At 39.1% G+C, this 26302-nt stretch overlaps 1 protein-coding gene across 1 annotated transcript in view; it reads left to right on the top strand.

The window, feature by feature from the left end:
- The window catches only part of LOC307180587 (dedicator of cytokinesis protein 11-like), a gene marked incomplete at its 3' end in the record, with an annotated part of 56085 nt that extends 30074 nt beyond the window's left edge, over positions 1-26011 (top strand). Inside the window, exons 7-8 of the mRNA XM_079910966.1 lie at positions 9670-9723; positions 25970-26011. Coding sequence (XP_079767092.1) covers positions 9670-9723; positions 25970-26011 — 96 coding nt within the window. The remainder of the gene's footprint in view (positions 1-9669; positions 9724-25969) is intronic.
- Between the last annotated feature and the right edge of the window lie 291 nt (positions 26012-26302).

Raw genomic sequence — 26302 nt, 5'->3', positions numbered from 1 at the left:
AAAGAAAAGTAAGAAAGTGTGGAGCCACAAAAGCCAAGGGAGGAGAGTTTCAAGAGAGTGGGAATAGGAGAGGTTGGTACTTGTGTGTGTGTGTGTGTGTCTGTATATGTGTGTGTGTGTGTGTGTGTGTGTGTGTGTGTGTAGCAGTTGTGATAGTGGCAACTAGTTAAGTGTCGCTAGGATGTGGGATGTGGTGAGGCCAGTATGGCCAGTTGAGCACTCATCCCAAAGAGCCTTGAACACCAGACTAAGCCACCAGGGCTTCATTATGTAGGTGATGAGGAGCACTTGAGGGACTTCAAAGACCAGTTGATCTAGTCTTTGAGGTGGTTTAGAAAGGTTAGCCTTAGACAGTGAAGAGGATGCTATGGGGGAGTGGGACTGAAGAAAAGAGCTCATTGGAGTGGAGTGGAGTAGCAGTTGGGTTGTTGAGGAAAGCAAAGACTTCCAATCTATTTAGTGGGTAAAACTGGGAAGCATCAAAAGTAGCTAATACTTAATTGAACATTTACTACATGCTTACAGGTATTACCTCATTTAATCCTCATAACCACTCAATGAAATAGATAAGAGTATAGCCCTCATTTTAAGCATCAGGAAATTAATGCACAGAAAGAAGATGAGGGTCAAAAACTAGTACATGGAATAGCCTAGATTAAATTCCATGTGTTTTGGTTCAACCCACTCTCAATCTTTATTTGCTTTGCCTTGGTTAGGTATGGGGACTGAAGGGAGTTTTAGTTGGAATTAAGTCCAAATTTGAGTTAGCAGAGATCCAAGTAACAATACATAAATATATTCCTCTTTTATCCTAAAGCTCATGGGTGGGCTCCTACTAGCTCTATCATCTCCAGGGTGTATACCTCAACATGATGGTACAAGACAGAACTCCAGCCATCATATTCATGTTTCAAGCAGCAAAATAAGAAGTAAGAGGAGAAGAATGGTGCACATACTGGGGAACAATGAGCAATCTCGACTGTAAGAGAAACCCCATGATCCTGATATAGGTGTCACCAACTGGAATAGAGTAGAGGAAATCTGTTGGAATGAACATTTTTTTGAGGGGGTATATTTCTCTCTTCTTCTGGTAATAATACCTTTTGTTTTTGAGGAGAGCTGTTTTTCCCTCCTCCAATCATGGAGTTCTAGTAGAGACTTCCAATCATAGTATCCCTCTCCCTGGTCACCATTGATTTGATTGGTTGAGGTTAAGTGTATGTCACCTAGGTCAGGAAATCAGAATTCTTCCCTAGAGTATTTCTAACTGAATCTGGGTAAAAATATTCTGTCCTACTTTTCTGGCAAAACTTGGAGATGTATAGCTCAGGAACATGTGGTAGTTCTTTTATAGCCACGGGGAGGAAATTGGTCTAAGAGAATAAAATGAACAGGTAAGGATGAGAGACAGAAAGAAAGAAATCTATTTGTGTTTAAGTCTCTGGTCTTACTTGAACTTGAGGCTCGCTTACATTCTTCCCCTTCCTGTAATTATGTCACCTTTTAAAAAATTCCTCTTTTTGCCTGAATTAAAGTTGTGTTTTAGTTCACTTGCAATCAATAATATTCTAAATAATACTGTGTTCTTAAAGGTAATTCTGGAATCAATGTTGAAGTTGCATTTAGGGCTTGTGTGTGTGGGAAGTAGGGTACAGTCAGTAGTGGCCAAAAACAGGAACATTATTTTTGACACTGTATAGTGTATGCGAGAAACAATAAGGCCTTGAACTAACAGTGTCAGTAGGTACTTTAATTCCTAGCTATGATTGTCATGCTCAGTCTTTCTTAGACCTGGAGTTGATTTCCCACCTATCAGCTGGTCATTTTTACATAGTTGCAATGTATTTGTGCATATAAGTTTCCTGGTCACTATTCAATTTAAACATTTTTATTTAAATCTTTGGGCATAGCTGTTTTAAAATGTTACTAGTTCCAACATCTGTGTCATCTCAGGGTCCATTTTTAGCAACTTTTTTTGATTATGGGTCATATTTTCTCCTTTCTTCATATATATGTTAGTTTGAAATGGACTTTGTATAAGATGTGTTGTAGAGAATTTGGACTACATTTTGTTCCTTTGAAAAATATTGTTTTGTTTTGTTTTCATAAGCAGTTAACTTGGCTGAACTCAAATATAAACTGTCTCTTCTGAGGTGGGCAGCACTTACAATATTTATTCAGTTCTTTCAGCTTTACCTAGACTGCCTGGAGCATGCTTCCTGCATTTATAGTTGGCCAGAGATTTGGACAAAGTTTATACACAAAATTTAGGGCTCTCACTCTTTGGATCCTTTTCAGGATTTTACACCCATACTTTCCAGCTGCTGTAGGTGAACTGAAACTCTGTCCTCTGGTTCTTCATGCCAGTAAGACTGAAGGTTTTCTATACCAGATTTAGACACTCAGTAAGGAACTTATTGTGACTTGCCCTCTGGCTAAAAGCTCTAAAAAATTGAAATATCACCTAATTTTGTTCCTTTCTTTCAAGTTCAGAATTTCCTTTAGTTTATGCCTGCTTTATGTTGCTTGATAGTGCCTTTAGGTAGTTGTTTGTTTATTTTTTGTTTTTTATATTTTACCCAAAATACATAGCTGTTGTCTGAGGGAAGGAGATACTTAGCCTTTACCAGAAACCAGAACCTTCCTGGTCATGGTTATTTAACTTATAACCAATGTAGCAAATAGTTCCAGTGATGTTGTAAGAAAACATACTCAGTACCTAGGTGTTAGATCCAGAATATATGGCTTGCCAATGGATATTTTTACAAATACACAAGGTCAGTGTGATAGTGTTTCAGGATGACATGTTTGGGAGTGTAAGAAGGTGGGTAAGCAGGAACTTGGGACTTCTTGTGAGCTAACAGCTTCACTCTTGACAGACCTGATCCCACTGCCACCTACTTGATTGTCTCATTGAGTATATCCTATTTTGATATCTCCTAGAAACCTCTACTAAAAGTATTTGAGCTTACTGTAGTAAACTATAAATTCTTTACAACTTACAAGCCAGAATGCCAGGGTAATTTCCCCACTGAGTCCTTTATCACATCTACTATCTAGGTTGGAGAAAAGTAGACAAATTAAAAATATTTTTAGCAAATTGAATGTTCAGAGATTAAGGACATATGAAAGGGAATAATAAAGAAGGTAAAAGTATGAATTTCAGTTTTTTGTCTTGGGCAGTTGAATAGATGGTGAATACAGGATAAATACAAGGAATACAGGAAAAATTCAAGAAAGATTTAGTTGTCAGTAGGGTATAATTCAGCAGAAAAACAAGCCAAAAAAAAAAAGTACTTAAAAACATCTATTGGATTTAACAACTAGGAGGAAGACTTTGTTTACCTTGAATATTGCAATTTCAGTAGAGTGGTAGACCATGTAGGCCAGGTTGCGGTGGGTTGAGGAGTTGTATGGGTGTGGTAGACTAAAACATGTGACTTCAGTTAACCATACCTCCCAGTAATTATGCCCTTGTGAAATTTCCTCTCCTTGCATCAGGGTTGGCCTTGTGAGTCAGTTTAACAAATAGAATGCAGTATAATTGGATGCTGCCTAATTTCGAAGCATAGGTCATAGAAAGCCATGAAGTTTCTTTCTTCCTCAGTCTGTCTTTTGGAATGCTAAGCCACCATGGAAAAAGGCTGATCTCTCTTTGGGATGTACCACATGCAGAGGGCCTGAGACAACATGAAAAGTGATAGAAATCCACTGAGGCCAACTTTTCAGATATCCTCACCAAGACAGCAGGCATGTGTGTGAACCTGTCTTGGATCCTCCACACCAGACCAACCACCAGCTGAATGCCACCTAGTGACCCCAGTAAATGCTTTCTGGAGTAGAATTGTCCAGTGGACCTTAGCTTAATTGCTGAAATGCACAATAATGAGTATAATAAAATTACTATTTTTTAACTCACTAAGTTCTGGGACATTTTATTATACAGCAATATATAAATTTGACATTAGGATTGAGATAATAGAACATAGAGCAATGAGGTAGTGGAAGGTGTAAATGTAATAACTCTGGAAAAGGAAAATCAGATGATAGCTGAAGATGCTCATGAGATTGAGGGAGGTCTTTTTTTTTTTTTTAATGGAAGAGTCTTGGGAAAGTTTATATTCTTTAAAACAGCCAAGAGAAAAATGAAGTTGAAGATACAGGAGAGAATATGATTAATCCACTGAGTTTTCCAAGGAGAAAGGAAAGGATGACATCCAAACTTCTAGTGGATGGGCTGGCCTTGAACACAACAATGGGACAATTTCAGCCACTAAAATAGGTGTCCGACCTCCTTAAAATCTTTAGAAATCATCTAACTTTCCCACATGCTGCATTCCAGATGTGGAATATCCAGACCTTGCTGGGCAGTAATGTCTCCCCCAAGAAAGAGATGGAGAGATGGTAGTAGATTAAATTTTATTGTTTCAAGGGTAAAGAATTTCAGCTTATAACAAAGTTCAAGGTAGGACCATGAGAAAAGATAATTGGAAATAAGGAGAAGGAACAGGGGGTACAGGATTGAGGATGAATATGAAAATTGAAGGGAGTTAAGATAATGACAAAACTTGGAACAGAAAATAAGCTATTCCAGAAGCCAAATTCCTCAATGAATGCAAGATAGTGAATAGGAGGTTGGTAAATGACACAGTTCTATAACAGTATTATAAGATAAGGGCGTGAGCTTCAGAAGAAGATTCTGTGTATGAGAGAAGAAAACAGCAATTGGGAGCAAGCAGAACATGGATTCTGTTTCTCTGGTTTGTGAGTGAAAAGCATCATCTACCACAGAGAGGAGGAGAGCATGTGATATCCTCAGGGAACAGCAAGCTTTCACCATGGAGGAAGAAAGGATATAACCTGGTTTTTGTGTTATTTTTAAACATCTTTATTGGAGTATAATTGCTTTACAATGGTGTGCTAGTTTCTGCTTTATAACAAAGTGAATCAGTTATACATATACATATGTCCCCATATCTCTCACTCCTGCCTCTCCCTCCCTCCCACCCTCCCTATCCCACCCGTCTAGGTGGTCACAAAGCACCGAGCTGATCTCCCTGTGCTATGTAGCTGCTTCCCACTAGCTATCTATTGTACGTTTGGTAGTGTATATATGTCCATGGCACTCTCTCACTTTGTCACAGCTTACCTTCCCCTCCCCGTACCCTCAAGTCCATTCTCCAGTACGTCTGTGTCTTTATTCCCATCTTGCCCCTAGTTTTTCATGACCATATATATATGTATTAGATTCCATATATATGTGTTAGCATACAGTATTTGTTTTTCCATTTCTGACTTACGTCACTCTGTATGACAGACTCTAAGTCTATCCACCTCACTACAAAAACTCAATTTCGTTTCTTTTTAGGGCTGAATAATATTCCATTGTATATATGTGCCACATCTTCTTCATCCATTCACCTGTTGATGGACACTTAGATTGCTTCCGTGTCCTTCCTGGCTATTGTAAATAGAGCTGCAATGAACATTTTGGTACATGACAATTTTGAGTTATAGTTTTCTCAGGGTATATACCCAGTAGTGGGATTGCTGGGTCGTATGGTAGTTCTAGTTTTAGATTTTTAAGGAACATTCATACTGTTCTCCGTAGTGGCTGTATCAATTTACATTCCCACCAACAGTGCAAGAAGGTTCCCTTTTCTCCAAACCCTCTCTAGCATTGGTTGTTTATAGATTTTTTAATGATGGCCATTCTGACCAGTGTGAGATGATATCTCATTGTAGTTTTGATTTGCATTTCTCTAATGATTAATGATGTTGAGCATTCTTTCATGTGTTTGTTGGCAGTCTGTATATCTCTTTGGAGAAATGTCTATTTAGGTCATCTGCCCATTTTTAGATTGGGTTGTTCATTTTTTTGACATTGACCTGCATGAGCTGCTTGTAAATTTTGGAGATTAATCCTTTGTCAGTTGCTTCATTTGCAAATATTCTCTCCCATTCTGAGGGTTGTCTTTTCGTCTTGTGGATTCCTTTGCTGTGCAGACGCTTTTAAGTTTCATTAGGTCCCATTTGTTTATTTTTGTTTTCATTTCCATTTCTCTAGGAGGTGGGTCAAAAAGGATCTTGCTGTGATTTATGTCATAGAGTGTTTGCCTATGTTTTCTTCTAAGCGTGTGTACTGTCTGGCCTTAAATTTAGGTCTTTAATCCATTATGAGTTTTATTTTCTGTGTGTGTACGGTGGTAGTAGGGAGTGGTCTAATTTCATTATTTTACATGTAGCTGTCTAGTTTTCACAGCAGCACTTATTGAAGAGGCTGTCTTTTCTCCACTGTGTATTCTTGCCTCCTTTATCAAAGATAAGGTGACCACATGTGTGTGGGTTTATCTCTGGGCTTTCTATCCTGTTCCATTGATCTATATTTCTGTTTTTGTGCCAGTACCATACTGTCTTCATTACTTTAGCTTTGTGGTATTCTCTGAAGTCAGGGAGCCTGATTCCTACAGCTCCATTTTTCTTTCTGAAGACTGCTTTTGGGTATTTGGGGTCTTTTGTGTTCTCATACAAATTGTGAAATTTTTTGTTCTGCTTTTGTGAAAAATGCCAGTGGTACTTTGATAGGAATTGCATTGAATCTGTAGATTGCTTTGGATAGTATAGTCATTTTCACAATGTTGATTCTTCCAATCCAAGAACATGGTATATCTCTCCATCTATTTGTATCATCTTTAATTTATTTCATCAGTGTCTTATACTTTTCTGCATACAGGTCTTTTTTCTCCTTACATAGTTTATTCCTAGGTATATAATTCTTTTTGTGGCAGTGGTAAATGGGAGTGTTTTCTTAATTTCACTCTCCGATTTTTCATCATTAGTGTATAGGAATGCAAGAGATTTCTGTGCATTAATTTTGTATACTGCTATTTATCAATTCATTCATTAGCTCTAGTAGTTTTCTGGTAGCATTTTTAGGATTCTCCATGTATATAGTATCATGTCATGTGCAAACAGTGACATCTTTACTTCTTCTTTTCCGAGCTGGATTCCTTTTATTTCCTTTTCTTCTCATTTCTGGGACAAATGGTAAAAACAAAGCTATACAGGTAAAATCACACACAGAAGCATCCACATACACACTGACAAAAAGAGAAAAAGAGAAAAAAATACATATGTCCTTTCTCCCAAAGTCCACCTCTTCAATTTGGGATGATTTGTTGTCTATTCAGGAACTCCACAGATGCAGGGTACATCAAGTTGATTGTGGAGATTTAATCCGCTGCTGCTGAAGCGGCCGGGAGAGATTCCCCTTTTTCTTCTTTGTTCTCACAGCTCCTGTGCTTCAGCTTTGGATTTGGCCCCGCCTCTGCTTGCAGGTCGCTTGAGGGCGTCTTTTCTTCCCTCAGACAGGGCGAGGTTAAAGGAGCAGCTGATTAGGTGGTTCTGGCTCACTCAGGACGCCGCGAGGGAGGAGTACGGAATGCAGGGTGAGCCTGCGGTTGCAGAGGCCGTGATGTTGCAACAGCCTGAGGCACACCATGTATTTTTCCGGGGAATTTGTCCCTGGATCTCGGGACCCTGGCAGTGGTGGGCTGCTCAGGCTCTCAGGAGGGGAGGTGTGGATATGACTTGTGCTTGCACATAGCCTCCGTGGTGACTGCAGCAGCAGCCTTAGCGTCTCTGGGGTCCATGTTGATAGCCGCGGCTCACGCCCGTCTCTGGAGCTCCTTTACGCAGCGCTCTTAATCCCTTCTCCCCGTGCACCTCAAAGCAAAGAGGCAAGACGAAGTCTTTTGCGTCTTCAGCAGCTCCAGACTTTTTCCTGGACTCCCTCCCAGCTAGATTTGGCGCACTAGCCCCATTCAGACTGTGTTCACGCAGCCTACCCCAGTCCTCTCCCAGGGATCCGACCTCCGAAGCCCGAGCCTCAACTCCCAGCCCCCACCCCTCCCGGCGGATTAGCAGACAAGCCTCTCAGGCTGGTGAGTGCTCGTTGGCTCCGATCCTCTGTGTGGGAATCTCTCCACTTTGCCCTCTGCACCCCTGTTGCTACACTCTCCTCCATGGCTCTGAAGCTTCTCCCCTCCACCACCAGCAGTCTCCGCCCACGAAGCAGCTTCCTAGTGTGTGGAAACCTTTCCTTCTTCACTGCTCCCTCCCACTGGTGCAGTCCCATCCCTATTCTTTTGTCTCTCTTTTTTCTTTTGCCCTACCCAGGTGCATGGGGAGTTTCTTGCCTTTTGGGAGGTCTGAGGTCTTCTGCCAGCCTTCAGTAGGTGTTCTGTAGGAGTTGTTCCACGTGTAGATGTATTTCTGGTGTATCTGTGGGGAGGAAGGTGGTCTCCACGTCTTACTCTTCCACCATCTTGAAGCTCCTCGCAGTTTTATTATATGTTACAAATTATTGAAGTAAAATCCACATAAATTAAAATTAATATTTCTGTTGCATTTAGTCCGTTGTCTGTAAAACCACCACTTTTATCTAGTTCCAAAGTATTTCCATCACTCCAAGGTAAAATTCTACACAATTTAAACAGTTTCTTCCTGTCTCCCCTTTACCCTGGTCCCCAGAAAACGCCAGTCTGTGTTCTACTTTTATAGAAGTACCTATCTGGATATCCCATATAAGCAGAATCATACAATATGTAACCTTTTATATTTGTCTTTCACTTCACATCATGTTTTTGGAGATTCATTCATATTGTAGCATGTATTAGTGCTATATTATTTTAATGAGTAAATAATTTTCCATTATACACACATACCACAATTTATCCATTTATCCTTTAATAGACATTTGAGCTGTTTCCAGACTTTGACTATTGTGTATAGTGCTGCTTATGAACAAGAGCGTACATGTACTTGTTTTAGTACTTCTTTCCCATTATTTTGGGTATATACATACATAAGGAGTGGAATTTCTGGGTCTTATGATAATTTTATGTTTATCTTTTTGAGGAAATGCAAAACTGTTTACCACAGAATCTGAACCATTTTACATTCCCACCAACAATGTATGAGGCTTCCAATTCCTCCATCCTTTCCAATACTTATTGTTTTCCATTTTTAAAAATTATAGCCATCCTAATGTGTGAAAAGTGGCACTTCATTGCAGTTTGGATTTGGATTTCCCAAATAACCAATGATATTGAGTATGTTTTCAGGTTTGGGGGTTTTTTTTTGGCCATTGTATATGTAATTTGGACAAATTACAAATATGTAATTTTGGCCATTGTATATGTAATTTGGACAAATTACAAATATGTAATTTTGGCCATTGTATATGTAATTTGGACAAGTCCAAATATGTAATTTGGACTTGCTCATTTTTAACTGGGTTGTCTTTTTGTTTTTGTGTTGTTAAGAGTTCTTTATATATTCTGAATATTAGACTCATTACATATATGGTTTACAAACTTTTTCTCACATTCTGTATGTTGTCTTTTCACATTCTTGATCATGTACTTTGATGCACAAAATTTTCTAATGTTGACAAGATCCAATTTATATAAATTTTTTTTCTTTTGTTGTTCATGCTTTTGGTGTCATAGCTAAGAAACTGTTGAAAAATCCAAGGTCATGTTGATTTGACCTATGCTTTCTTCTAGGAGTTTTATGATTTTTGTTCCTATATTTGTGTCCTTGATCCATTTTGAGTTATTTTTTATATGGTGTAAAGAAGTGGTCCACCTTCATTTTGGTTTGCAGGTTGATATCCAGTCATCCCATTTACCATTTGTTGAAGAGACTATTCTTTTTCTGGTGAGTGGAATTGGCACATTTTTCAAAAATCAACTGGCCATAAATGTATGAATTTATTTCTAGACTCTCAATTATATTCCATTGTTCTATATGTCTGTCCTCATGTTGGTACTGCTTTGTTTTGATTACAGTGTCTTTGCATTAAGTTTCAAAATTGGGAAATGTGAGTCCTCCAGTTTTGTTCTTCTTTTTCAAAATTGTCACATAAATTTGAGGATCGACTTTTCCATTTCTCAATATAATGTCTAGCCCTCTTGGGAGAGCACTGGAATCACAACTAACTGCTGAACAATCATCAACAGGAAGACATTGGAACTCACGAAAAAAACCACCCCACATCCAAAGACAAAGGAGAAGCCACAATGAGATGGTAGGAGGCACACAATCACAAAAAATCAAATCCCATAACTGCTGAGTGGGTGACTCACAAAGTGGAGAACAATTATACCACAGAAGTCCACCCACTGGAGTAAAGGTTCTGAGCACCATATCAGGCTTCGCCACCTGGGGGTCTGGCAATGGGAGGAGGAATTCCCAGAGAATCAGGCCTTGAAGGCTAACAGGATTTGATTACAGGACTTCAACAGGACTAATGGAAACAGAGACTCCACACTTGGAGGGGACACACAAATTAGGGTGTGCATCAGGAACCAAGGGGAAGGAGAAGTGACCCCATAGGAGACTGAATCAGACATACCTGCTAGTGTTGGAGGGTCTCCTGCAGAGGCAGGTGTCTGTGGCTCACCATGGGAAAAAAGACACTGGCAGCAGAAGTTCTGGGAAGTACTCCTTGGCCTGAGCCCTCCCAGATGCCACCATTAGCCCCACCAAAGAGCCAGTAGTCTCCAGTGCTGGGTCACATCAGGCCAAACAACCAACAGGGAGGGAACTCAGACCCACCCATCAGCAGACAAGTGGATTAAAGTTTTACTGAGCTCTGCCCACCAGAGCAACAACCAGCTCTACACACCACCAGATCCTCCCATCAGGAAGCTTGTACAAGTCTCTTAGATAGCTTCATCCACAAGATAGCAGACAGCAGAAACAAGAAGAACTACAATCTTGCAGCCTGTGGAATGAAAACCACATTCACAGAAAGCTAGAAAAATGAAAAGGCAGAGAAGGATGAAGGAAGAATATAAAACACCAGAAAAACAATTAAAGGAAGTGGAGATAGGCAACCTTCCAGAAAAATAATTCATAATAATGATAGTGAAGATGATACAGGATGTTGGAAAAAGAATGGAGGCAAAGATCAAGAAGATGCAAGAAATGTTTAACAAAGACCTAGTAGAATTAAAGAACAAACACCTAGAAGAATTAATGAACAAACAAACAGAGATAAACAATACAATAACTGAAATGAAAAATACACTGGAAGTAATCAATACCAGAATAACTGAGGCAGAAGAACAGATAAGTGCCCTGGAAGACAGTATGGTGGAATTCACTGCCATGGAACAGAATAAAGAAAAAAATAAGCAAAAGAAAAGAAGGTAGTGTAAGAGACCTCTGGGACAACATTAAATGCACCAACATTCACATAATAGGGGTCCCAGAAGGAGAAGAGAGAGAGAAAGGACCTGAGGAAATATTAGAAGTGATTATAGTGGAAAATTTCCCTAACATGGGAAAGGAAATAATGACCTAAGTCCAGGAAGTTCAGAGAGTCTCAGGCAGGCTAAACCCAAGGGTAAACTTGCCGAGACACACAGTAATCAAATTGACAAAAATTGAAAACAAAGAATAATTATTATTTTTTTTTTGAAAACAAAGAATAATTATTAAAAGCAACAAGGGGAAAATGACAAAAAACATACAAGGGAACTCCCATAAGGTTAACAGTTGATTTCTCAGCTGAAACTCTACAAGCCAGAAGGGAGTGGCATGATATATTTAAAGTGATGAAGGAGAAGAACCTACAACCAAGATTACCCAGCAAGGATCTCATTCAGATTCAGTGGTGAAATACAAAGCTTTGCAGACAAGCAAAAGATAAGAGAATTCAGCACCACCAAACCAGCTCTACAACAAATGCTAAAGGAACTTCTCTAAGTGGGAAACACAAGCGAAGAAAAAGGACCTACAAAAACGAACGCAAAACAGTTAACAAAATGGTAATAAGAACATACATATTGATAATTACCTTAAATGTGAATGGATTAACTGCTCCAACCAAAAGACAGAGGGTCGCTGAATGGATACAAAAACAAGATCCATATATATTCTGTCTACAAGAGACCCACTTCAGACCTAGGGACACATGCAGCCTGAAAGTGAGGGGATGGAAAAAGATAGTCCATGTAAATGGAAATCAAAAGAAAGCTGGAGTAGCAATACTCATCAGATAAAATAGACTTTAAAATAAAGAAGGTTACACGAGACAAGGAAGGACACTACATAATGATCAAGTGATCAATCCAAGAAGAAGATATAACAATTATAAATATATATGTACCCAGCATAGGAGCACCTCAATATATAAGGTAAATGCTAACAGCTATAATAGATGAAAGTGACAGTAACACAATAATAGTGGGAAACCTTAACACCTCATTTACACCAATGGACAGATCATCCAGACAGAAAATTAATAAGGAAACACAGGCTTTAAATGACACATTGGACCAGATAGATTTACAGCACATTCCATCCGAAAACTGCAGATTATACATTGTTCTCAAGTGCACACAGAATATTCTCTAGGATAGATCACATCTTGGGTCCCAAATCAAGCCTCAGTAATTTTAAGAAAAGTGGTCATACCAAGCATCTTTTCCAAATCAACACTATAATATTAGAAATAAATTACAGAGGAAAAAACTGTAAAAAACACAAACACATGGAGGCTAAACGATACTTTACTAAATAACCAAGAGATCACTGAAGAAGTCAAAGTAGAAATAAAAAAATAAACCCTAGAGACAAATGACAATGAAAACATGATGATACAAAACTTATGGGCTGCAGAAAAAATGGTTCTAAGTGGGAAGTTTACAGCAATACAATCCTACCCCCGAAAAAGAAAAATCTCAGATAAACAATCTCACGTTACACCAAAGGGAACTAGTGAAAGAAGAACAAACAAAACCCAAAGTTAGTAGAAGGAAAGAAATCATAAAGATCAGAGCAAAAATAAATGAAATAGAAACAAAGAAAACCATAGCAAATATCAGTAAAACTAAAAGCAGGTTCTTTGAGAACATAAACAAAATTGATAAACCTTTAGCAAGACTCAACAAGAAAAAGAGGGAGAGGAGTCAAATCAAAAAAACCAGAAATGAAAAAGGAGAAGTTACAATGGACACCGTGGAAATATACAGCATCATAAGAGACTACTACACGCAACTCTATTCCAATAAAATGTACAACCTGGAAAAAATGGACAAATTCTTAGAAAGGTATAACCTTCAATGACTGAACCAGGGAGAAATAAAAAATATGAACAGACCAATCACAAGTAATGAAATTGAAACTGTGATTAAAAAATCTTCCAACTAAGAAAAGTCCAGGACCAGATGGCTTCACAGGTGAATTCTATTAAACATTTAGAGAAGAGCTAACACCTTTCCTTCTCAAACTTCCAAAAAACTGAAGAAGAAGGAACACTCCCAAACTCATTCTATGAGGCCACCATCACACAGATACGAAAACCAGACAGAGATAATACAATAAAAGAAAAATACAGACCAACATCCCTGTTGAATATAGATGCAAAAATCCTGAACAAAATACTAGCAAAGAGGATCCAGCAATATATTACAAGGGTCAAACACTGCGAATAAGTGGGATTTATCCCAGGGTTGCAAGGATTCTTCAGTATAGGGAAATCAATCAATGTGATACACCACATTAGCAAATTGAAAAATAAAAACCATATGATCATATCAAAAGATGCAGAAAAAGCTTTTTGCAAAATTCAACACTTATTTATGATAAAAACTCTCCAGAAAGTGGTCATAGAGGGAATCTACCTCAACATAATAAAGGCCATATACAACAAACCCACAGCAAACATCATTTTCAATGGTGAAAAACTGAATACATTTCCTCTAAGATCAGGAAGAAGACAAGGATGTTCACTCTCACAACTATTATTCAACATAATTTTGGAAGTCCTAGCCACAGCAATCAGAGAAGAAAAAGAAATAGAAGGAATACAAACCGGAAAAGAAGAAGTAAAACTATCACTGTTTGTCGACGACATGTTACTATACATAGATTCCTAAAGATGTCACCAGAAAACTATTAGAGCTAATCAAAGAATTTGGTAAAGTTGCAGGATACAAAATTCATGCACAGAAATCTCTTGCATTCCTATACACTAATGATGAAAAATCTGAAAGTGAAACTAAGAAAACACTCCCATTCACCATTGCAACAAAAGGAATTAAATAACTACGAATAAACCTACCTAAGGAGACAAAAGATCTATACTCAGGAAACTATAAAACACTAATGAAAGAAATCAAAGACGACACAAACAGATGGAGATATATACCATGTTCTTGGATTAGAAGAACTAATATTGTGAAAATGACTATACTTCCCAAAGCAATCTACAGATTCAATGCAATCTCTATCAAATTAACAATGGCATTTTTTACAGAAGTAGAACAAAAAATCTTAAAATTTGTATGAAGACACAAAAGACCCAAAAGAGCTAAAGCAAACTTGAGGGAAAAAAAAAAAAACAGAGATGGAGGAATCAGACTCCTTGACTTCAGACTATACTACAAAGCTACAGTTATAAAGACAATGTGATACTGGCACAAAAACAGAAATATAGGTCAATGAAACAAGATAGAAAGCCCAGAGATAAAGCCACGCACCTATGGTCAACTAATCTATCTATGACAGAGGAGGCAAGGATCTACAGTGGAGAATGGACAGTCTCTTCATTAACTGCTGCTGGGATAACTGGGCAGCTACATATAAAAGAATGATATTAGAACACTCCTTAACACCATACACAGAAATAAACTCAAAATGGATTAAAGACTTAAATGTAAGACCGAACAGTAGAAAACTCTTAGAGGAAAACATAAGAAGAACACTCTGACAAAAATCACAGCAAGATCTTTTTGATCCACCTCCTAGAGCAATGGAAATAACAACAAAAATAAAGAGACAGGATGTAATGAAACTTAAACATTTTTTCACAGCAAAGGAAACTATAAACAAAACGAAAAGACAACCCTTAGAATGGGAGCAAATATTTGTAAACAAATCAACAGACAAAGGATTAATCTCCACAATATATAACAGCTCATGCAGCTTACTATTAAAAAAACAAACAACCCAATCAAAAAATGTACAGAAGTCCTAAATAGACATTTCTACAAAGAAGACATAGAGATGGCCAAGAGGCACATTAAAATCTGCTCAACATCACTAATTATTAGAGAAATGCAAATCAAAACTATAATGAGGTATCACCTCACACCCATTAGAATGGGCGTCATCAGAAAATCTACAAACAACAAATGCTGGAGAGGATGTGGCGAAAAGGGAACTCTCTTGCCCTGTTGGTGGGAATGTAAACTGATACAGCCACTATGGAGAACAGTATTGAGGTTCCTTAAAAAACTACAAATAGGGGGGAAGGCGGAAGATGGCGGAAGAGTAAGACGCGGAGATCACCTTCCTCCCCACAGATACACCAGAAATACAACTACACGTGGAACAACTCCTACGAACACCTACTGAAGGCTGGCAGAAGACCTCAGACCTCCCAAAAGGCAAGAAACTCCCCACATACCTGGGTAGGGCAAAAGAAAAAACAGAGACAAAAGAATAGGGATGGCACCTGCACCAGTGGGAGGGAGCTGTGAAGGAGGAAAAGTTTCCACACTCTAGGAAGCCCCTTCGCGGGCGGAGACTGCGGGAGGCGGAGGGGGGAGCTTCGAAGCTGCGGAGGAGTGCACAGCAACGGGTGCGGAGGGCAAAGCGGGGAGATTCCCGCACAGAGGATCGGTGCCGACCGGCACTCACCAGCCCGAGAGGCTTGTCTGCTCACCCGCCGGGGCGGGCGGGGCTGTGAGCTGAGGCCGGAGCGCAGGGAGAGGACTGGGGTTGGCGGCTTGAACATAGCCTGAAGGGGTTAGTGCACCACAGCTAGCCGGGAGGGAGTCCGGGGAAAAGCCTGCACCTGCAGAAGAGGCAGGAGACTTTTCCTTCCCTCTTTGTTTTCTGGGGCGTGAGGAGAGGGGTTTAAGAACGCTGCTTAAAGGAACTCCAGAGACGGGCGCGAGCCGCGGCTGAAAGCGCGGAATCCAGAGACGGGCGCGAGCCGCGGCTGAAAGCGCGGAATCCAGAGGCAGGCGCGAGCCGCGGCTGAAAGCGCGGAATCCAGAGACGGGCGCGAGCCGCGGCTGAAAGCGCGGAATCCAGAGACGGGCGCAAGCCGCGGCTAAAAGCGCGGACCCCAGAGGCGGGCGGGAGACGTTAAGGCTGCTGCTGCCGCCACCGAGGGGCCTGTGTGCGAGCACAGGTCACTCTCCACACCCCTCCTCCGCGGAGCCTGTGCAGCCCGCCACTGCCGGGTTCCCGGGATCCAGGGACAACATCCCCGGGAGAGCGCACAGCGCGCCTCAGGCTGGTGCAAAGTCACGCCGGCCTTTGCCACCGCAGGCCCGCCCCGCACTCTGTGCCCCTTCGTCCCCACCGGCCTGAGTGCGCCAGAGCCCCCAATCAGCGGCTCTTTTAACCCCATCCTGTCTGAGCAAAAAACAGACGCCCTCCAGCGATCTACACGCAGTGGCAGGGCCAAATCCAAAGCTTAGCCCTGGGAGCTGTGAGAACAAAGAAGAGAAAGGGAAATCTCTCCCAGCAGCCTCAGAAGCAGCGGATTAAAGCTCCACAATCAACTTGATGTACCCTGCATCTGTGGAATACCTGAATAGACAACCAATCATCCCAAATTAAGGAAGTGGACTTTAGGAGCAAGATCTATGATTTTTCCCCCTTTCCTCTTTTTGTGAATGTGTATGTGTATGCTTCTGTGTGAGATCTTGTCTGTATAGTCTTGCTTCCACCATTTGTCCTAGGGTTCTATCCGTCCATGTTTTTTTTTTTAATTTTTTTTCTTAATAATTAATTTTAATAACCTTATTACACTTTACCTTCGTTCTTTCTTTCTTTCTTTCCATCCTTCCTTCCCTCCTTTAGACAACGAATCATCCCAAATTGAGGAGGTGGTCTCTGACAGCAAGATTTAGGATTTTTCCCCATTTACCTCTTTTAGTGAGGGTGTATGTGTATGCTTCTGTGTAAGATTTTGTCTGTATAGCTTTGCTTCCAACATTTGTCCTAAGGTTCTTTCCGTCCCTTTTTTTTTTTTTCTAAATAAGAAGTTTTTAATTCAATAACTTTATTATACTTTATTTTATTTTTACTGTATCTTCTTTCTTTCTGTCTTTTTTCCTTCTTTCCCTCCTTCCTTCCTCCCTCCCTCCCTCCCTCCCTCCTTTCTTTCCTTCTTGCCTTCTTTCCTTCTTTGCTTCTTTCTTTCTTTCTTCCTTCCTTCCTACCTTCCTTTCCTTCTTTCTTTCCTCATACTTCTACTAATTCCCTCTACTTTTTCTCCCTTTTATCCTGAGCCTGTGGATGAAAAGCTTTTGGTGCTCCAGCCAGGAGGCAGGGCTCTGCCTCTGAGGTAGGACAGCCAACTTCAGGACACTGATCAACAAGAGACCTCCCAGCTCCACATAATATCAAACGGCGAAAATCTCCCAGAGACCTCCATCTTAACACCAGCACCCAGCTTCACTCAACGACCAGCAAGCCACAGTGCTGGAAAACCTATGCCAAACAACTAGCAAAACAGGAACACAACCCCACCCATTAGCAGAGAGGCTGCCTAAAATCATAATAAGGCCACAGACACCCCCAAACACACCACCAGACGTGAACCTGCCCACTAGAGAGACAAGATCCAGCCTCATCCACCACAACACAGGCATTAGCCCCCTCCACCAGGAAGCCTACACAACCCACTGAACCAACCTTAGCCACTGGAGACAGACATCAAAAACAGGAGGAACTACAAACCTGCAGCCTGCAAAAACGAGACCCCAAACACAGTAAGATAAGCAAAATGAGAAGACAGAAAAACACACAGCAGATAAAGGAGCAAGATAAAAATGCACCAGACCTAACAAATGAAGAGGAAATAGGCAGTCTACCTGAAAGAGAATTCAGAATAATGATAGTAAGGTTGATCCGAAATCTTGGAGATAGAATGGACAATAGATTGGACAAAATGCAAGAATCAGTTAACAAGGACCTAGAAGAACTAAAGATGAAACAAGCAACGATGAACAACACAATAAATGAAATTAAAAGTACTCTAGATGGGATCAATAGCAGAATAACTGAGGCAGAAGAACGGATAAGTGACCTGGAAGATAAAATAGTGGAAATAACTACTGCAGAGCAGAATAAAGAAAAAAGAATGAAAAGAACTGAGGACAGTCTCAGAGACCTCTGGGACAACATTAAACGCACCAACATTCGAATTATAGGGGTTCCAGAAGAAGAAGAGAAAAAGAAAGGGACTGAGGAAATATTTGAAGAGATTATAGTTGAAAACTTCCCTAATATGGGAAAGGAAATAGTTAATCAAGTCCAGGAAGCACAGAGAGTCCCATACAAGATAAATACAAGGAGAAATACGCCAAGACACATATTAATCAAACTGTCAAAAATTAAATACAAAGAAAGCATATTAAAAGCAGCAAGGGAAAAACAACAAATAACACATAAGGGAATCCCCATAAGGTTAACAGCTGATCTCTCAGCAGAAACCCTACAAGCCAGAAGGGAGTGGCAGGACATACTGAAAGTGATGAAGGAGAAAAACATGCAGCCAAGACTACTCTACCCAGCAAGGATCTCATTCAGATTTGATGGAGAAATTAAAACCTTTACAGACAAGCAAAAGCTGAGAGAGTTCAGCACCACCAAACCAGCTTTACAACAAATGCTAAAGGATCTTCTCTAGGCAAGAAACACAAGAGAAGGAAAAGACCTATAATAACGAACCCAAAACAATTTAGAAAATGGGAATAGGAACATACATATCGATAATTACCTTAAATGTAAATGGACTAAATGCTCCCACCAAAAGACACAGATTAGCTGAATGGATACAAAAACAAGACCCTTATATATGCTGTCTACAAGAGACCCACTTCAGACCTAGAGACACATACAGACTGAAAGTAAGGGGATGGAAAAAGATATTCCATGCAAATGGAAGCCAAAAGAAAGCTGGAGTAGCAATTCTCATATCAGACAAAATAGACTTTAAAATAAGGACTATTAAAAGAGACAAAGAAGGACACTACATAATGATCAAGGGATCGATCCAAGAAGAAGATATAACAATTGTAAATATTTATGCACCCAACATAGGAGCACCTCAATACATAAGGCAAATACTAACAGCCATAAAAGGGGAAATCGACAGTAACACATTCATAGTAGGGGACTTAAACACCCCACTTTCACCCATGGACAGATCATCCAAAATGAAAATAAATAAGGAAACACAAGCTTTAAGTGATACATTAAACAAGATGGACTTAATTGATATTTATAGGACACTCCATCCAAAAACAACAGAATACACATTTTTCTCAAGTGCTCATGGAACATTCTCCAGGATAGATCATATCTTAGGTCACAAATCAAGCCTTGGTAAATTTAAGAAAATTGAAATTGTATCAAGTATCTTTTCTGACCACAACGCCATGAGACTAGATATCAATTACAGGAAAAGATCTGTAAAAAATACAAACACATGGAGGCTAAACAATACACTACTTAATAATGAAGAGATCACTGAAGAAATCAAAGAGGAAATCAAAAAATACCTAGAAACAAATGACAATGGAGACACAACGACCCAAAACCTGTGGGATGCAGCAAAAGCAGTTCTAAGGGGGAAGTTTATAGCAATACAAGCCCACCTTAAGAAGCAGGAAACATCTCGAATAAACAACCTAACCTTGCACCTCAAGCAATTAGAGAAAGAAGAACAAAAAAACCCCAAAGCTAGCAGAAGGAAAGAAATCATAAAAATCAGATCAGAAATAAATGAAAAAGAAATGAAGGAAACAATAGCAAAGATCAATAAAACTAAAAGCTGGTTCTTTGAGAAGATAAACAAAATAGATAAACCACTAGCCAGACTCATCAAGAAAAAAAGGGAGAAGACTCAAATCAATAGAATTAGAAATGAAAAAGGAGAGGTAACAACTGACACTGCAGAGATAAAAGAGATCATGAGAGATTACTACAAACAACTCTATGCCAATAAAATGGACAATCTGGAAGAAATGGACAAATTCTTAGAAATGCACAACCTGCCAAGACTGAATCAGGAAGAAATAGAAAATATGAACAGACCAATCACAAGCACTGAAATTGAAACTGTGATTAAAAATCTTCCAACAAAGAAAAGCCCAGGACCAGATGGCTTCACAGGCGAATTCTATCAAACATTTAGAGAAGAGCTAACACCTATCCTTCTCAAACTCTTCCAAAATATAGCAGAGGGAGGACCACTCCCTAACTCCTTCTACGAGGCCACCATCACCTTGATACCAAAACCAGACAAGGATGTCACAAAGAAAGAAAACTACAGGCCAATATCACTGATGAACATAGATGCAAAAATCCTCAACAAAATACTAGCAAACAGAATCCAACAGCACATTAAAAGGATCATACACCATGATCAAGTGGGGTTTATTCCAGGAATGCAAGGATTCTTCAATATACGCAAATCTATCAATGTGATAAACCATATTAACAAATTGAAGGAGAAAAACCATATGATCATCTCAATAGATGCAGAGAAAGCTTTTGACAAAATTCAACACCCATTTATGATAAAAACCCTGCAGAAAGTAGGCATAGAGGGAACTTTCCTCAACATAATAAAGGCCATATATGACAAGCCCACAGCAAACATCATCCTCAATGGTGAAAAACTGAAAGCATTTCCACTAAGATCAGGAACAAGACAAGGTTGCCCACTCTCACCACTATTATTCAACATTGTTTTGGAAGTTTTAGCCACAGCAATCAGAGAAGAAAAGGAAATAAAAGGAATCCAAATTGGAAAAGAAGAAGTAAAGCTGTCACTGTTTGCAGATGACATGATCCTATACATAGAGAACTCTAAAGATGCTACCAGAAAACTACTAGAGCTAATCACTGAATTTGGTAAAGTGGCAGGATACAAAATTAATGCACAGAAATCTCTGGCATTCCTATATACTAATGATGAAAAATCTGAAAGTGAAATCAAGAAAACACTCCCATTTACCATTGCAACAAAAAGAATAAAATATCTAGGAATAAACCTACCTAAGGAGACAAAAGACCTGTATGCAGAAAATTATAAGACACTGATGAAAGAAATTAAAGATGATATAAATCGATGGAGAGATATACCATGTTCTTGGATTGGAAGAATCAACATTGTGAAAATGACTCTACTACCCAAAGCAATCTATAGATTCAATGCAATCCCTATCAAACTACCACTGGCATTTTTCACAGAACTAGAACAAAAAATTTCACAATTTGTATGGAAACACAAAAGACCCCGAATAGCCAAAGCAATCTTGAGAACGAAAGAAGGAACTGGAGGAATCAGGCTCCCTGACTTCAGACTATACTACAAAGCTACAGTCATCAAGACGGTATGGTACTGGCACAAAAACAGAAAGATGGATCAATGGAACAGGATAGAAAGCCCAGAGATAAATCCATGCACATATGGACACCTTATCTTTGATAAAGATGGCAGTAATGTACAATGGAGAAAGGACAGCCTCTTCAATAAGTGGTGCTGGGAAAACTGGACAGGTACATGTAAAAGTATGAGATTAGATCACTCCCTAACACCATACACAAAAATAAGCTCAAAATGGATTAAAGACCTAAATGTAAGGCCAGAAACTATCAAACTCTTAGAGGAAAACATAGGCAGAACACTCTATGACATAAATCAAAGCAAGATCTTTTCTGACCCACCTCCTAGAGTAATGGAAATAAAAACAAAAATAAACAAATGGGACCTAATGAAACTTCAAAGCTTTTGCACAGCAAAGGAAACCATAAACAAGACCAAAAGACAACCCTCAGAATGGGAGAAAATATTTGCAAATGAAGCAACCGACAAAGGATTAATCTCCAAAATTTACAAGCAGCTCATGCAGCTCAATAACAAGAAAACAAACAACCCAATCCAAAAATGGGCAGAAGACCTAAATAGACGTTTCTCCAAAGAAGATATACAGACTGCCAACAAACACATGAAAGAATGCTCAACATCATTAATCATTAGAGAAATGCAAATCAAAACTACAATGAGATATCATCTCACACCAGTCAGAATGGCCATCATCAAAAAATCTAGAAACAATAAATGCTGGAGAGGGTGTGGAGAAAAGGGAAAACTCTTGCACTGCTGGTGGGAATGTGAATTGGTTCAGCCACTATGGAGAACAGTATGGAGGTTCCTTAAAAAACTACAAATAGAACTAACATATGACCCAGCAATCCCACTACTGGGCATATACCCTGAGAAAACCAAAATTCAAAAAGAGTCATGTACCAAAATGTTCATTGCAGCTCTATTTACAATAGCCCGGAGATGGAAACAACCTAAGTGCCCGTCATCGGATGAATGGATAAAGAAGATGTGGCACATATATACAATGGAATATTACTCAGCCATAAAAAGAAACGAAATTGAGCTATTTGTAATGAGGTGGATAGACCTAGAGTCTGTCATACAGAGTGAAGTAAGTCAGAAAGAAAAAGACAAATACCATATGCTAACACATATATATGGAATTTAAGAAAAAAATGTCATGAAGAACCTAGGGGTAAAGCAGGAATAAAGACGCAGACCTCTTAGAGAACGGACTTGAGGTTATGGGGAGGGGGAAGGGTGAGCTGTGACAGGGCGAGAGAGAGTCATGGGCATATACATAGTAACAAACGCAGTAAGGTAGATAGCTAGTGGGAAGCAGCCGCATGGCACAGGGATATTGGCTCGGTGCTTTGTGACAGCCTGGAGGGGTGGGATGGGGAGGGTGGGAGGGAGGGAGACACAACAGGGAAGACATATGGGAACATATGTTTATGTATGACTGATTCACTTTGTTATAAAGCAGAAACTAACACACCATTGTAAAGCAATTATACCCCAATAAAGATGTTAAAAAAAAAAAAAACTACAAATAAAAATAAATAAATAAATAAAATTAAAAAAAAATTTAAAAAAACTACAAATAGAACTACCATATGACCCAGCAATCCCACTACTGGGCATATACCCTAAGAAAACCATAATTCAAAAAGAGTCATTTACCAAAATGTTCATTGCAGCTCTATTTACAATAGCCAGGACATGGAAGCAACCTAAGTGTCCATCAACAGATGAATGCATAAAGAAGTTGTGGCATACATATACAATGGAATATTACTCAGCCATAAAAATGAATGAAACTGAATTTGTAGTGAGGTGGATGGACTTAGAGACTGTCATACAGAGTGAAGCAAGTCAGAAAGAGAAAAACAAATATCGTATGCTAACACAGATATATGGAATCTAAAAAAAAAAAAAGAAAATGGTCAGAAGAACCTAGGGGCCAGATGGGAATAAAGATGCAGACCTACTAGAGAATGGATTTGAGGATATGGGGAGGAGGATGGGTAAGCTGAGACAAAGTGAGAGAGTGTCATCGACATACATACACTACCAAATGTAAAATAGATAGCTAGTGGGAAGCAGCTGCATAGCACAGGGAGATCAGCTCGGTGCTTTGTGACCACCTAGAGGGGTGGGATAGGGAGGGTGGGAGGGAGGGAGATGCAAGAGGGAAGAGATATGGGGACATATGTATATGTATAACTAATTCACTTTGTTATAAAGCAGTAACTGACACACCATTGTAAAGCAATTATACTCTAATTAAGATGTTTAAAAAAAACTAAAAACAGAACTACCATATGACCCAACAATCCCACTAATGGGCATATACCCACAGAAAACCATAATTCAAAAAGACACATACACCCCAGTGTTCATCTCAGCACTATTTACAATAGCTATGTCATTGAAGCAACCTAAATGCACATCAACAGATTAATGGATAAAGAAGATGTGATATATGAGGTGGATGGACCTAGAGTCTGTCATACAGAGTGAAGTAAGTCAGAAAGAGAAAGACAAATACCATATGCTAACACATATATATGGAATTTAAGAAAAAAATGTCATGAAGAACCTAGGGGTAAGACAGGAATAAAGACACAGACCTATAGAGAATGGACTTGAGGATATAGGGAGGGGGAAGGGTAAGCTGTGACAAAGCGAGAGAGTGCCGTGGACATATATACACTACCAAACATAAAATAGATAGCTAGTGGGAAGCAGCCGCATAGCACAGGGAGATCAGCTCAGTGCTTTGTGACCACCTAGAGGGATGGGATAGGGAGGGTGGGAGAGAGGGAGATGCAAGAGGGAAGAGATATGGGAACATATGTATATGTATAACTGATTCACTTTGTTATAATGCAGAAACTAGCACACCATTGTAAAGCAATTATACTCCAATAAGGATGTAAAAAAAAAAAGATGTGATACATTTATACAATGGAATATTACTTAGCCATAAATAGGAATGAAACTTGGTCATTTGTAGAGACATGGATGGACTTAGAGACTGGTAGGGCAGAAAGATAAAAACAAATATTGTATAATAATACATATATGTGGAATCCAGAGAAATGGTACAGATGAACCAGTTTGCAAGGCAGAAATTGAGACACAGATGTAGCGAACAAACGTATGGATACCAAGGGGTGAAAGTGGCGGGGTGGTGGTGTTGTGATGAATTGGGAGATTGGGATTGACATATATACACTAATATGTATAAAATAGATAACTAATAAAACCTGCTGTATAAAAAATAAATTAAATTTAAAAAAAGAAAAAGTTTTCCATTTCTCCAAAAGGCCATTGGAATTTTTTTTTAACATCTTTATTGGAGTATATTTGCTTTGCCATGGTGTGTTAGTTTCTGCTTCATAACAAAGTGAATCAACTGTACATATACATATATCCCCATATCTCCTCCCTCTTGCCTCTCCCTCCCACCCTTCCTATTCCACCCCTCCAGGTGGTTACAAAGTACCAAGGTGACCTCCCTGTGCTATGCATCTCCTTCCCACTAGCTGTCTATTTTACATTTGATAGTATATATAAGTCCATACCACTCTCTCACTTATTCCCAGCTTACCCTTCCTCCTCCCTGTGTCCTCAAGTCCATCCTCTACCTCTGCGTCCTTATTCCTATCCTGCTCCTAGGTTCTTCAGAACCTTTTTTTTTTTTCAGATTCCATATATATGTGTTAGCATACGGTACTTGTTTTATTCTTTCTGACGTACTTCACTCTGTATGACAGACTCTAGGTCCATCCACCTCACTACAAATAACTCAATTTCATTTCTTTTTATGGCTGAGTAATATTCCATTGTATATATGTTCCACATCTTTTTTATCCATTCATTTGTCAATGGACACTTAGGTTGCTTCCATTTCCTGGCTATTGTAAATAGTGTTTTAGTGAACATTGTGGTACGTGACTCTTTTTGAATTATGGTTTTCTCAGGGTATATGCCCAGTAGTGGGGTTGCTGGGTCATATGGTGGTTCTATTTTTGGTTTTTTAAGGAACTTCCATATTGTTCTCCATAGTGGCTGTATCAATTTACATTCCCACCAACAGTGCAAGAGGGTTCCCTTTTCTCCACACCCTCTCCAGCATATATTGTTTGTAGATTTTTTGATGATAACCATTTTGACTGGTGTGAGGTGGTACCATATTGTAGTTTTGATTTGCATTTCACTAATGATTAGTGATGTTGAGCATCCTTTCATTTGTTAAGCCATTGGAATTTTTATTGCACTGAATTAGTACCAATTGCACTGAATCTGTCGATCACTTTGGATATTATTGCCATCTTAAGAATATTAAATATTTTAATCCAAGAACCAAAATGTGTTTCCATTTCTGTAGGTCTTCGTTTTTTTCAGCATCATTTTGTAGTTTTTCAGTGTATACATCTTTCAGCTTCTTGATTAAATGTATTCCTATGTATTTTATTATTTTGAATGCTATTGTAAATGGAATTGTTTTCTTAATTTCTTTTCTAGATTTTCATTGCTGGTGTATTGAAGAACAACTTTTGTGTGTGAATCTTTTACCCTTCAACTTTGATGAATTCATCTATTAGGTCTAGTATTATTTGTGGATTCTTTATTAATATATATATATGTGATTATGTCATCTGTGAGTTGAGATATTGCTACTTCTTTCTTTTCAATTTGGAAACCTTTTCTTCTTCTTGCCTAGTTTCCCTGATAGAGCTTCTAATACAATGTAGGATAGCAGAGGTGAAAGTGGATATATTTTTCTTATTCTTGATTTTACAGTTAAAACTTCCAGTTTTTCGACAGTGAGTATGTAATGTTAGCTGTGAGTTTTTC

This window comes from Stenella coeruleoalba (assembly GCF_951394435.1).
Source record: "Stenella coeruleoalba genome assembly, chromosome: X".
Taxonomy (NCBI): Eukaryota; Metazoa; Chordata; class Mammalia; order Artiodactyla; family Delphinidae; genus Stenella; species Stenella coeruleoalba.
The sequence above is the reverse complement of the archived record's forward strand: the minus strand, read 5'-3'. Positions and strand labels throughout refer to the sequence as shown.